At 51.5% G+C, this 14,605-nt stretch overlaps 1 protein-coding gene across 6 annotated transcripts in view; it reads right to left on the bottom strand.

The window, feature by feature from the left end:
* Positions 1–14,605, bottom strand: part of SFXN5 (sideroflexin 5) — a 117,269-nt gene that overhangs the window by 47,106 nt on the left and 55,558 nt on the right. For all 6 annotated transcript variants that reach the window (XM_022561249.2, XM_022561251.2, XM_030763205.2 and 3 more), the window contains 3 exons: positions 8,735–8,788; positions 7,686–7,742; positions 6,261–6,326 (listed from right to left, as the gene is read on the bottom strand). In XM_022561249.2, coding sequence (XP_022416957.1) covers positions 6,261–6,326; positions 7,686–7,742; positions 8,735–8,788 — 177 coding nt within the window. The remainder of the gene's footprint in view (positions 1–6,260; positions 6,327–7,685; positions 7,743–8,734; positions 8,789–14,605) is intronic.

Below are 14,605 nucleotides of genomic sequence, written 5' to 3'. Positions count from 1 at the left end.
AAGGTCCTTCCAGGCCAACACCAGCCTAGCTTCTGCAGGGCCTGAGAGGAGACCTCAGATGGGATTGGGGCAATGCCTGCATCACGCAGGCTGTGTGCTCCACTCCAGCCCACATATCTGGTCCCCTGCGGGATGCCTCTGTCTCGATGGACTTCAGGCACTCCACCTGCACACACCACAAATGAAGGTTATCTTTCTCCTCCTCAACCACACCCGGTCTGCCTCTCCCATTCCCAGCTCAGCTCCTCAAGCCAGAAACCTAGAAGTCTACCTGGACAGGAGTCTCTGCCACCCCACATCCAGCCCACGGGGCAGAGCTCCCTGTTCTATCTGCTCAGTGTCTTGAATGCAGCTACTTCTCTCTCTCTCTGCTCCTACCACTTAGCTTAAGCACCCATCGCTTCTCCCTGGACAGCTACCCACATCCTAACTGGGCTCCCTACTCGCACGCCTGACCCCTCTAATCCCCTGTATAATCCATAGCAGCCAGAGTGGACTTCCAAAACTGGATACCAACGTGCATTAGTCTTTCAGTGGCTTCACTGCACTTAAGACCCGCAGGGCCCTGCATGACCTCCAGGCCGTGCTTGCAAGGCTCCAGCCACCTTGCCGCCGCCCTGCCTCTCCAACAAGCCAGTTCCCTCTCTCCTTCCCTCCCTCCCTCTCTCTCAAGCCCTGCTGTCCCTTGGCTTCCTCACTTTTCAGCTTGAACATCAAGCCCTCAAAGAGGCCTCCTCTTCACTCGGGGCTCTCCTTTTGCAGCCTCTCACAGAACCTGGAACTCTTCCTTCCATGTACCTATTACAGTCCCTAAGTATATTCATTTACTTCTTAAAATGTTGGGAATCAAAGTAACACATGTATATTATGAGAAACAGAATTGCACAGAAGCATTTTTACCTGTGGACTCTTTACTAAATATCCATCTCTCCCAATAGGCTCTAAGTGCTGGGCACAAGGACCGTGTATACTCTCTTATTCCTCATGGAATTTCTGGTGCCTGGTGAAATGAGTAGGTGCCTAATAAATGTTTCTAGATAAATCAAGTGATTGATTGATTTCTGAGGCAGAAAAAGAAGAGCCATGAAGGAGACGCCTTATGCAGCCGCTGCTGTCCACCTCAGCAAGCACAGCTCTCTGGGGCTAGATGCTGCATGCACAGGTCTAAGGTCACCCGAGCGTATGGCTTACCCACTCTGCCAGGAGGAGGGTAGCCCCCAGGGCTGTGAAGGCTTCTGAGAAAGGGGATGCCCAACTGAGCCCTAAGGGAGAGTAGGACGCAGCCAGGTAAGAAGGGAGGGGGACTCAGCAGGCTTCAGAAGCATGAAATACCAGGTTGTCTGCAGCTGGCTTTGCAGACTCTACTGGCACCTGCCATAAGGGGGTCCAAGGGGCCCTGGAGAACGATGGAAGGGGCATGTCTGAAAGGAGGGATGGCATGAGGTCAGAATTTAGGATCTACTCTTGGGTGGTGGATAATATAACTATGTGGTCAGGGATTTTTGTGCGCCCTGGTGGAGCAAGGGCTGGGGCAGGTCAAGGAATCTGTGAGGTACCAAAAATGCCCACCAGAGGGCGTGTGTTGTAGAATAAACTCTTGGTAACAACCAGTGGACCCTGACCCTCTACGGAGGTCAACCGTCCTGCAACCCCAGGCAAACTCACTTGGCAACTGGTTCAAGAGCAAAGGGCCAAGGTAGCCAGGACAGAGTTATGCACAGCTCCACACACCACTCAGCTCCAGCTGCAGCTGTGTGGCTTCTCTGCTAGCAATAGTGACCAACCCTGACCCCTGAACCATTCCCCATAGGAACCTGCTGGCTACCTGCTAGAAAGCCAATGACATCAGACCCCTTCCATCTAGGAAGGACAACAACTTGTCCTCCCCAGAATAGATGTGAAGCCGATATTTGCATCAGACTTGCCACTGCCAGCATCACCATCTGCAGGCTTTTGGAACAGTTCAGATTCTGACACAGGGTCCATACCATGGGCCCTCCAACCCGGAAGCCCCACAGAGTGCAAGCAGTGAGACAACAGTCTGGTCTGGATTCTCAGGCTGTTGACCTCCTACCTCCATCAGGCTCAGAGAAGAATAGCTGGGCCTGAGCTACACCCTGGATCAGGGAGGACACCCTGAGCTACACCCTGGACCACGGAGGCACCATGAGCTACACCATGGACCACAGAAGACACCAGGTGAGGACACCAGTGAGGACGCTGAGGCACAGAGGTGAAGTCAGTGACAGAGCTGGCTTAATCAGACACTATTCTGCTGACAAAGGACACATTTTTCTTCCTGCTCCCCTGGGGCGTGAGAAGGTGGGAAAAGCCAAGCGGTGTTCTCGGCTTCCGGCTGGAGGAACTGTTACCATGCACTCTGGTAAACAAGTCCCTCCCAGGTACCCTCTTCGGCCAGCGTGGACCTGGCTGAAGGTGAAGCGTCTGAGGGTGCGACTCTCATACTCTGGCTCCACCATCCAGCTCCCGACCGTTCATGTGGGACTTTAGCCCTGAGCCTTCCTCTCCAGCCCCAAGTCCACTCTCATCCAGGACCCCGTGTCCACAAGGGTGGTCCATCTGCTGGGCCAGCCACCCCCCCACGACTTTCCCCCCAGCCCTCTTTGCCTGTACCCCCTGCAACACCCCGGGGTCCCTGAGCCCGGGCAGAGGTTCCTGGCATGGCTCTCCTAACTCCTGACAAGGCACCCGTGATGACTTATGACCAGCCCCCACTACCCCGGCCCCTCCCGCTTCCGCGTCACCCGGTCACCATCACTCCTGGTACGGCAGCCACACTCACTTTCTGACAGCTTCCGGAATCTGGAATGCTCTCCTTTTCCTGCATGCCTCTTTGTGTGCTGTGCCCTCTTTCTGGAGCACCGGACCCTGCCTTCACTTCTCTCCAGTCTGTCTTCTAAGAGTCAGCCCTGTGTGAATTAGGGGGCGCTCCCCTGAGTCCCCCCTCACCCAAGTCACCTCATCATAATTCTGGTGACACCACAGAGTTTCCTCAGCTTCCCCTCTCGGCATCTTGAAGGACACACCAGTCTGTGCAACCCCCCCCCCAGCACCTGCAAAGGGCCCGGCACAGTTGCACCCCTGAAGGGAGAGAATGGGTATCCCTCTGGTAGTCAGGGCTCAGCGGGGTTGACCACAGAAGTGCTCAACACAAAAGCCCGAACTAAAGCACAGCAAGCGCTGACAGAACTTCCTTTGTTAAAAGACAGCAAACTGCTAGATTTCAAAAATAACTTAAGACGAAATTTCTTTTTTATTCCCGAGCAAGAAACCAGACATTGCCAGATCTATTTAGAGGGTTCACCAAAAGGCTGCTAACCCCCTGCCGGTGGTCCTGCCACCAGCATGAGACTGCAGTTAGGGATGCACACTAGGGATCCCTGACTCCTGGGGCTGCTGCCCAAGGTCAGGGGCTCTTCTGAGAGGGGAAAGGGCTCTCCTGGGTCCGGAGAGGAGGCTGGACTCCCAGGGCCTGGCCTCTACTCCAGCGGGTCCTCAATCCCTGAGATCTGCCCTTGGCCTGTCAGCCCCCATCCACGCCGCCTGCTTGTAGGGACTCATTTTAATTAATACCAGAACTGGGCCAACCACTGGGGCCGTGACACTTGTTTGCAGGTCATCTACTCCTAACAGGCTCACCCTGGGGGGGGATTTGTCACTAACTGAAGCAGAGATCAGTTAATGAGGCTGCAGGGCCTGGGCTTCCAGAGAACAAGGGAAAGGAAAATAAAATAAAGCCTCTTTCTTTGGAGGTTTTGTGATTTACACGCACAAAAGAAAAGCAAGCAAGCTGCAAATTTTCCAAGTCAGAAACTCCACTCCATCTGCCGGAGTTAGACCCTTACTGTGCGCAGACGTCAGGCAGAGGGACGCAGCCCCTGGCGGATGGAGCACAGAGGGGCCTCCTGAGGCCAGCAATCGATCAGCAACCTAATTAACAAGTATTTATGGAGCAATGCTCCCCACCCTCCTCCGTGGGGGAGAAGACACAGGGCCTGTCCCTGGTTAACTTGAAATCCAGTAGAACAATGAGTGGACAGGACATGGGGCGTAACTGAGTGAGTGCATGAGAAGGACAGAAGCTTCTAAGACTTGGGGCTGGCATGGTTGGGGAAACACGTCCTGGAAGGGCTCTGCAGCTAGGTGGGGAAGGGGAAGGAGGGTGTCCCCAGCAAGGCACACCCTCTGGGGGCCATGACAGCCCAGCGTGAGTCCCCGTCCCTGCGGGTAAGACTGTGGCTCTGAGAGCCCTGGAGGGCCCTCAGCCCCCAGTAACTCTAAAGCTTGGGTATCAGAACCCCCAACCCACAATCTGGGCTGGTTCTGGCCTTATGAAGCAGTTGGGATGGAATGACTGAGGACCTCAAGGGTGGGACGGTGAGGACTGCGGAAGCAGAGAGCCCGGAGCCCTGGGAGGAAGCCGTGTCCCCGCAGCCCCAGGCCTGCAGGAGGAGGATGTCCCAGCAGGACAGTCATCCCCTCCACTCAAGCCTGTCCGAGCCAAGGCCGCTCGGGATTCTCCCCGTGGGCCTTCCCCCTCCCAGCTCCTCTACACGGTCCCTTAAATCTCAAAGAAGGAACATGGGATTTTCAAGCTGCTAAACTAGGCAAAGTGATGGGCTCCTCTTGCCATAAGGAGCAGGAAGGAGGCGACAGAGCCTTTCTCCTCTCTCACAAGAGCCCCTGACGCTGGCCAGCAACCCACCAGAATCAGAGATCCCCAGTTTGTATGACCCTCAAATGAAGTCTCATGCTGGGCTGCAGGACCACCAGGGTGGGGTTAGCAGTCTCTTCTTTTTTTTTTTTTTTTTTTTTTTTTTTTTTTGCGGTACACGGGCCTCTCACTGTTGTGGCCTCTCCCGTTGCGGAGCACAGGCTCCGGACGCGCAGGCTCAGCGGCTATGGCTCACGGGCCCAGCCACTCCGCAGCATGTGGGATCTTCCCGGACCGGGGCACGAACCCATGTCCCCTACATCGGCAGGCGGACTCCCAACCACTGTGCCACCAGGGAAGCCCAGCAGTCTCTTGATGAACGATCTAAATAGATTTGGTAATTCTGGCTTCATGCTTGGGGTAAGACATAAGGATTCAGGGAAGGAGAGTGATCTTGGGCATGAAGTGGGGACCCCCCCACCCACCTAACAGCTGTTTGGAGGTGAACCTGGTCCACATGGGAGCAGAGTAGACGAGGCCATCTCAGAACAGCCCCAAATCCCTGTCTTAGGAGAGCAATGAAATAAATGATGGTACACAGTAGGTACAATGGGTTAGTACACAGGCGTGAACAACTACAACATTTATTTGATGACATGGGAAAGATGAGAAAGTGGGTTTTACAAAAAGATTATTAGATGTGAATTTTTTATTATATGTGAATGTTTTTTTTAATTTGTATTTCCTAATTACTTTTCTTACCAATTACATGTATTTATTGTGTAATGAAGTTGTGAGGTGACTTTTGACCTCTGGAGTGGGCTATAGGAGACCACCCAGCCAGGATGGAGAGAGGACCAGATGGAGGTACAGGGTGGGATGAACATGCCAAGGTCTCGGGAGCTTGGGCTTCTATTCTGGCTCTGGCCCAGGCCCCTTGCTGTGTCACCTGGGATATATCCTTACACCCTCACACAGTCAGTCTATAAACCTCCCCTACTTAGTAGCTGCTATATTCTCAAAACCCTGTGGGATTCAAAATGAGCCTATTGCCCCTGTCTTGAGGAATTCACAGGACTCCAGGAAGGCTTAGACCTGTGACCACATGACTGAGGCCACCAAGAGGGGACCCAGGGAACTCAGGCAAAGGGCAAAGGGGAGCTGACATTTGGGCCAACTTTGGGGATGGATCAAAAGCCCCTCCACTCCTGCATCGGCTTCATGAAGACCAGCTCCTCTGAGGAGGGTGTCGGGTAAACACGGGCCCCTCTAGGGCAGACATCCTGCCCCCGGCTGGAGTGTACAGCCCTTCGTGTGGCCCACAGGCACTGCCTCACCTCCCCGCCTGCTCTCCCAAACCTGGAGCACTGGCCTGTGCTCCCCCTCTATGAAAGCGTCACCAGGGTCTACTCTTCTCCACCTAGGAAGACGGCCCTGATGGCCCCCACCCAGAAACCCTGTCTCCCATGCCCCTTGCCCAGCCCTGACCCTCAGATAAGGTCTGGCCTGAGATGCTGGGTGGGGCAGTCACAGAGCAGCAGGCTGGAGAGGACGCCCAGGGGGCGGGGAGTCTGGGGTCACTCACAGCGATGGAGACGGCACTGATGACAGCTCCCAGGTAGCCCTGGATGAACTTGGATGCAGGTGAAGGCTGGAAGACAGAGACAGAATTTCAGGTCCCCTGGGTGTCCCAAGCTCCCACCCTCCACCCTTGCAAATGGCCCCAACCAGCAAGAGGCAATCCTGCCCCCGAGCCTGGAGGGGCAGGCAAGGAGGAAGGCCTCTGGAAGCCAAAGGGATCCAGGCCTCCCTCAGCGCAGCTCCGCACATGGAAACACAGGGCAGCTATGTCTGGGGAGACGCCAAAGGGCCTTCTGCCCTGCTCTAGAAAGGCCCTTGGCAGACACTGCTGGCTGCGGGTAGAAAATAGCAAGGGCCAAAGTGGGCCGTTTATGGCTGGGGCAAGCAGATCCAGTTTAGGAAGGCTAAATGTTGCAAGTGGGCTGTTTGGCACCCAGAGCATTTTCTCGGGGGACATGGCAGTGTCAAGGTGGCCACAGCCTGGCTGGCTCTCACGGTCCTGGTCAGCCATGCAGGGCTTCCAGGCCAGTAGGAGACAGTTGCTAAATATTTCTATGGGAAAATGGATCCCAAGTTGCAACACAAAAAATTAAGGAAAAGCTGAGGAACTACGACAGCAATTCTGGAGATATTTGGTTTAAGGTGAATGGGAGCCATCTAAGCAGAGATGTCTGTGTGCGAAGCATATGAGCAAGGCATGGGTCGAAGGTTTAGATGGGAGGAGGGGGAAGGTCCTCAGAGTCTCAGGCCCTGAAGTTCCTCCCACCCAGGACAGCTCATAACTCCCCTATCACTCCCCACCAAAGTTATAAATGTCCAGACCCTCTCCTCCCCAAACTGACAGCCCCCCAAGGGGAACTAGATTCCTCTCCTCTGCTGCCTTTGGACGGAAATGTGGGAGAATGGACCAAGGGGAAAGGCAGCCTTGCCAGCGAAGCAGGCGCCCAGCCCCTTCCTAGACAAGAGAAGGGTGGCTGGACCTCCACTGTGAGCTCGTCCCAGGAGTGCAGGGGACTTTGGGGAGGACGTGCCAGTCCTCTCAGACCCCTCACCCTCAAGAGCAGCCCTTTAGCCTTGCAGCTGACAATCCTAGGGCACTGAGACAGCTTCCAGGCAAGCTTGGAGGAAGTTTAGAGGAAGTTAGTCCCCACGTGGCTGATGCTGTCCTGATCCAAGATCTGGGTATAAGCGCTGCCCAAGGGGAATTCTGAAGCCAGCGGAGCTCATCCCTTTGGCCGCGCGCGCCACACTCCCACGTTCTGGGCCTTCGTCACTTCACGTGAGCAGCCCCTCCCCAGCAGGGCCCCTCCTGAAGGCCTGGCAGTAAAACCCAGAGGAGAAGCCCTGATGGTGGCATGCCACACTGTAGGGAGGGAGAGGGTCACCCCAGCCTGAAGCCTGACACCAGGTGATGGTCTGCGGTACTCACCTTCGTAGCGTTCCGGTTTGCATAGTTGACACAAGCATTGTGGCTCTGGTTCAGCCACTGAAAGGCAATGCGGGGAGAGGAGAAGTCAGGAAAGGTGTGGCCACCTCCCTGGAAGCAGGCCTGGACCTGGGAGGCCACACCCCTCCAGAAAGACACGGGTGTCTAGTTCACGGTAGTTCCATCCATCCCCTGAGTTAGCATGAGCAACCATCCTGGTTCGCCAGGACAGCGCAGTTTTAGCACTGAAAGGCCCCGGTCCTGGGAAACCCCTCAGTTCCTGGCAAACCAAGACACTGGTCCCACCCAGGCCAGCTATCCATCTCAGTTCAGAGATGGCCACCTCTCCCAAAATTCTGGTGTTCACTGCCCCACATGGGCCCCACTGCCTTTGCCACATCACCCTTTTTATACTAATGACTGGACAGAAGGTGGACACTTAAGCCCCTGGAATGCCCGACAGCTCTGAGCCTCAGTGCCCTACACCACCTGCAGAGCCCAGACACAGACATTATTAGGAGCTTTTCTTTTTTCAGGAAGACTCTGACATTTTCTCCTGAAGACAGACAGGTTTTTCTTCCTGCCCCTCTCTCTCTACACACATACATACTGAGCTTCTACTGTTTTCAGAGAGCCACGCCCCAGACTGTCTCCAAGGGCAGAGACCAGGGTCTGTGATGCTTTTTCACCCACCTCACTACCTTGGAGTTGGGGGTGGATTACCTTCCCCACAGATTTGGGTAAGGCTGATGTCAAAATGAGGCTGTAGGGCTCAAGGTCACTGGCCACGGGACAAGCATCCAGGTGAGGGCACCCGCCAGCCCTCATCACCTCTGTGCAAAAGTCAGAGCACCTATAATGGCCCAAGACTTGGGCTGCGGGCCCGAAGTCCTGGGGCTTCTCCCAGTGGCTTCTGGGTTAGGGAGGAGTAGGAAGTGGGGTGACTTTCCCCGAGGGGCCTGGATGGAGAGGAGACACTGGGACAGGCTGTTCCAACCAGCACTTGTTGGGTGCCCCCTTCAGGAGCCCTCTGCTTGCAGGGAAACTGTTACCTGCCAGAAGACAGTGGATGCCAATGTCTGATTGGGCAAGAGAAGACCAACCACCTATGAGAGAGAGAGAAAAGGCTGAAGAAGGCAAAACAAACGCCCTATGCTTTTGTAAAGAAAAATGACACAGCCACGAACAAAAGTGAGCTGGATCTGTACAAACTGATGTGTATGATAAGTATATTCAAACTACTGCCCACAGTGAGATGATGTACGATGAAAAAACTTGGTTGCAGAATTATATGACAACATAATCCCATTTTTATAAAGAAAAAAAAAAATCTCACCAGATATACCCACATACACAAATACACATACATATACATATCTCCAGGCATGAAAAAATCTGTAGCACAGCAGGTAGACGTCCCTGGAGGTCAGGTTACATGGTACTTTCTCACATTCTTCTTGAATATTTCTGTGTTCTTTTTAACAGCGGACATGCATATTTTTGTAATTGGTGGGCAGGGGAACAATAAAAACAAACCAGCAAACAAAAGGAACGCCTTACTTCCACCCAGCTAACCTGGCTCCTTCACACCCTAGCCATCCAATAGGATTTTTTTTTTTGCGGGGGGTGGTTCGTGGGGCTCTCACTGTTGTGGCCTCTTCCGTTGTGGAGCACAGGCTCCGGATGCGCAGGCTCAGCGGCCATGGCTCACAGGCCCAGCCGCTCCGCGGCACATGGAATCTTCCTGGACCAGGGCACGAACCCGTGTCCCCTGCATTGGCAGGCGGACTCTCAACCACTGCGCCACCAGGGAAGCCCTCCAATAGGATTTTTGTGAGGATTCAATAAGAATCATTTCAAAGGCCTTAAGTGCTTTACAAAGACAAGTAGGGAAATTTATATATTATCTCTGGGCCCCCATGAAGCAACACCTACACTATGTTTAAGCTATTGAATAAAACATAGATATCTAATAAGTATTTGTTGAATGTGCGAATGAATGAACAAATACACACATACGACCAAGTCTGGTTACATAAGTGTGGATCCATTAGTCCCAAAGCCCAAATATCACCTAAGACCTAGACTCAGTGACTTTGTTTTTTTTGGTTTAAGTCAAGATTAATTGCCTGATCTTGACACTGACCAAATCTTAGACTTTGGGGATCCATGTGTGTCTCTCAAATTTACCTTTTGAGTGCTTGTGTGCAAAATAACATCTACCAAGTGCTGCTGTATATGGAAAAAATGTGCACAGCCAACCACATATTGACTTATTTATTATTCTTGTAGATAAAATGGCTCTTTGGCAAGAATTTCTGTAAGGAATGTGTAAACATTCAATTCTATGCAGTAAATCAAATTCTAGACATCCTTAGCAGCATTAGTAAATCATGTTTTAAACATTAAAATGTTTTAAAACAGCAAACACGCACACAGTTATATTTATTGGCCCATATCAGTTTGAATAAAATTACATAATGTAAATTAATTCCGTAGTCCAATGAAGAATTACCTTATGATATTTTTCTCCCCAAAATAAGATCCCAACTTGATTTTTCTTTGCAATGACAGCTTAGAGTGCTGGAGTGAGAGTCAGGAGGCCTTGGGTCTTAGCCTAGGCTCCATCCCTGTGTGATCTCCAGCAGAAGACATGCCCCTTTGGGGTTCTAGCTTTCTCCCCTATAGAGCGAACAGGTTGACCTTGGAGGTCCTGTCTCAGTTTAAATTCTATTCTCAGGTTCCAGGTAGTAGGTGTGAAGTCAATACAGATGGTCCCATCGTCTTTAAAGGGAATTTTCCCACCAGTCCTGCCAAGAAGTAACCCCAGGGGACCCAGGGCCTCATCCTAGCGCCCCAGTCAGGAGCCAGACCATAGAGAGGAAGCTGAGCCTAGAGAGGCCTAAAGCTGGGAACAGACAGCATGAGCCCGCGAGTGTGTGTGTGTGAATTTGTGTTTGTGCATTCGTATGCATGTGGATGTATGTATAAACATGCGCATGTCTGACTGCCTCACAAAGCCTGAGGATATAAAAGCTGTTTTCCACTGTTGGGAACTCAGCACATCGTTCCCCCTAATCCGTTGGTTTACATAAAACTGGTGTGTTATGAACTACATTGTATTCTCCCCCTCAATCCCCTTTGCACCCCCTGAACTGTGCTTGGCTCACCAGGACCGTCATAAGATGTGGCCCACGGGACTCGTATTTACCCTTCAGCTGTTGTCCAGGACACTCACTGCTCATTACGTTGGACCCCATTATGAATCCACGTGGAGGAAATTTTTCTGATCTCAGGATCAGAAATTTATACTTCTGAACATCTGGTTTGCATCTGTCTTGCAAACACTGGGCATTCAACTGTGTCCCTCTTTGCACTGACTGTCAAGATGCCCAGGCCAGGTCATCTTACTTGTTTTTTCTTGTGGCATGCATTTTTTTATGTGATATCAAGTTTTTTTCAGAACAAACCATAGCCCTAAACTAAACCAAACTAATACCCAGGCTATGCAATACACACACACACAAAGTGTAACCAGTGAGTTTTTCACCATACTGGCCAACCTGACCAGCCTCCTGTCCCTAACTTCTGCCCAAACACGGGCCTGATGTCCATGCTGGGCACCTCTGACTCTGCATGCTTTCTTAAAGAGATGAATTGATTGATTGATTTTGCTAAGCACTTCTCCTTATGTCATTTGCCATGATCCTTGTTATAACTCCAGGGCTGATTCACTTTGCTATAAAGCAGAAACTAACACACCATTGTAAAGCAATTATACTCCAATAAAGATGTTAAAAAAAAAAAGAAATGATAATGCCCTAAAAGAAATAAAAAATAACTCTGGAGCTCAGACAAAATAGAGATTACTTTCTATATTTTGCAAATGGGGCAACAGAGACTTAGAGAAATTCAGTGATCTGCCCAAGGCTTTAAAGCAAGCTAGAGAAAGAGTCAGGTCTCCTGATTCCTGGCTTGGGGGCCCCAACTCTCTGATTTTAGGGGCTCCTTCTCCAGATCACCCGCCTGAATACAAAAGAAAAGTCACATTCTATGCCCCTTTTTGAGCATCTTCTATGCACTGAGTCCCATACCGCTCCCAGTGGAGATTACCAGAAGAGAGGAATATATAGCATCTAACCACAATAAACACAAGGACCAAACAGGAAAATATATGAGAATGTCCTTTATAACTCCTGGGCATGAAAATGACAAGATGGTTTAAACAGGTATCTGGATGTGTGTCAAACTGATAAATTCTAACATCCAAGCAAGAGTTCAGGAAGGGAGAGGTCTGGCTACCTGCCAAAGGGGGTGACAGGATGGAGCTGAGGTGTGCAAGTGTGTGTTCATGCGAGTAGGAACAGCTGAGAGGCTGGCTTCATTGAAGGAGGATGTTCAGGAAATCAGCAGACGGGAGTCCGGGGAGGGTGAGGCGAGAAGGCAGCGGACCACCATGCCACATTGGCCAAACGGGGTCCCAGGGAGCCATCTGAGGCTGAGGCAAGAGGAACAGGGATCCTGCCTTCCAGGTCCTACAGTCAGGCTGGTGGGGCCACGAGCACGCAGGTGCCAGCCCCATTCCCTATTAGGCAACACGCAGCACCATCTGCACAATCCCAGGAGCAAGAGCAGATATTTTATAATTTCCTTTTTTCTTTTTAAGTCTAAATTAAAAATAAATGTTCCTTCAGTTCTCAGATGTATATCTCTGGTGCAACCTGCCCACATTCCCTCATGCTGCCCTTTCCAGAACATGGCAGGGGAAAGGAGGAAAGAGATGAATAGAGAGAGGGAGCCAGTCCGCCGGCTTCAATGCCAGTGGATTGCACCTCTTCCAAGGAGACACTTCAGGCGTGGCCGCGTGGCGGGTGGAGAGAGCCCAGAAAGCGGCTGGGACCAGGGAACGTAGAAGGAGAGCCAACAGCCAGAATTCCCAGCCCAGCCTGCACCCTATCTTGCTGCAGGACCTCGGCCAAATCGCACATCCTATCTTTGCTCCCATTTATAGTTCATAACACGACTGGGGTCCCCTCCACAGCTCCCACCCCCGGCAGCTGTCCTCTCCGCACATCTGTCTGCCTTTGATTCCCCTTCCCCTTGGGTGGCCGGCCATGGGCCCTGATGATCAACGCTCAGGCTCTGGTGGTGGGAGGAGCTGAACTCAAGTCCTGGTTCTAGTTATTTACCAGCTGTGTGACCACACACAAGTTACTTGAGTTCTTTGTGCCTCTGTTTCTTCATCTGTTAAATGGGGACAATCCTGGTACCTCTCTGGATGATCAAGAGAGGAAGTAAGGCGTGGAAAGAATTTGGCACAGTGTCTGGCACGCAGCACGTGCTCACTAGGTGTTAAATGTTAGTATCGTTCCTTTCCTTCTACCTCATTCTTTTCTAGCCTTTGCTGGCCTCTCATTTCTCTGAACTCCACAGTCTACATTCACAATTGAGCATCATTTAGCCCCAATCTTGTCTTTGAACACAAGGCTTATCCCATAAAGGATAGTAAGTTCCTGATGGTAGAATTAGGGCTTTTCTCTCTGATGTCCCCCAAAGCACTCAGCACAAAGCTGGGCCCACACCACACACTGGAAGAACATTGCTAATTCATTATTAAGAACATTAATTCATTCTCGGCTAGGGAAAAGATCCATGATGGATTGTGACAATGACCACCATCACCCATCTCTTCCTTAGTCCTTTTATTAAAGTCTGATTGCATGAGGCTGTTGGCCTTTGGAGAGGGGGGCAGATTGAGTTTTGGTCCCAATTCTTCACTCCTCCCTGCACCCATATCCATGCCAGGGGAGGAATTTGTTTCCATGCTCTTGGTGTTGCTTGGCCATATAACTTGCTTTGGCCAATGGCATGTGGGAGGAAGTGGCAGTGTGCCAGTTCTAAGACCAGGCCTCAGAGGCCTCATATGTTTCTGCTGGCCCTCTGTGCTCCTAACATTGCCAAGAGGAGACATGCCCTGACTAGTGCCCTAATCCGAGGATAAGATGTGAGGAGCAGAGTCCAGCCTGGGTGAGCTGACTCCCAGTTGACCCCAGACCTGCGGTGAGAAGCAAAACTGCCTCGGTCAAGCCCAGTCTAGATCAGCCAAACCCTGGGTAATTGCAGATCCCCAAGAATGAACGCTTATGGCTGCCACTGAAATTTTGTGGATGTTTGTTACACAGCACTATAGTAGCAAGAGGGGATCGATACAGGGATTACTACATATGAAGAGTGAACATGCTATCCTCCCTGAGAAAAACTCTTTACCATTACTAATGCACCTTGAATTATATCTTCCCTAGTGATACTGGTTCCTGAGCAGCCTAGCTTATCTACCCACTCCACCTGGTGACCATTGGCCCAACTCTGCGGCCTCCCTGGCTAGTCCAGGAAGAAGGGAAGTTTGTGTTTGAGCCTCGTCTCAGGACAGAATCAGGCATGGGTCCAGTTGCACCCATATGGCAACTGGCTCACAAGAAAAATCACATCTTCACTTCAGGCCTCCGCAGTCAGAGTGTTCTAACCTCTGCAGAGAGATGAGGTCTCAGCGTGAGAGAGAGGCACCACCAAATATCTCAATCTGCTTGGCCAGAAGTGGGACACGAACAGTTGAAGACAAGGACAGGGAAGCAAGGCCGCTGGTCACAATTCTGTGCACTGTGATATTGGGACTCAGAACTGAGCAACCCCCTACCCCATAAGAAAGTGACTTAAGCGATAAGAAGAAGAAAGCTTTTTAAAAGTATTTAAAAAATCCAGAGGGGAAACAGGGTGTGTGCCAAAACAACTGGGTGGTGAAACTTAAGTCAGGGGAAGACCACAGGGCACAGAATCGCCTTGCTTGGCAAGATAACAGCAGAAATAACTGGTCCTCCCACCCTCCACCCCATCTCCATTTGGCTAATCCCTCCTCATCCTCCAGG

This window comes from Delphinapterus leucas, chromosome 13, assembly GCF_059928025.1.
Source record: "Delphinapterus leucas isolate spDelLeu-1000000601 "Yukka" chromosome 13, BTC_Dleu_Yukka2, whole genome shotgun sequence".
In the NCBI taxonomy this organism is placed as follows: Eukaryota; Metazoa; Chordata; class Mammalia; order Artiodactyla; family Monodontidae; genus Delphinapterus; species Delphinapterus leucas.
Note: the sequence above shows the minus strand (reverse complement) of the source record. Positions and strands in the feature narration are given on the sequence as shown.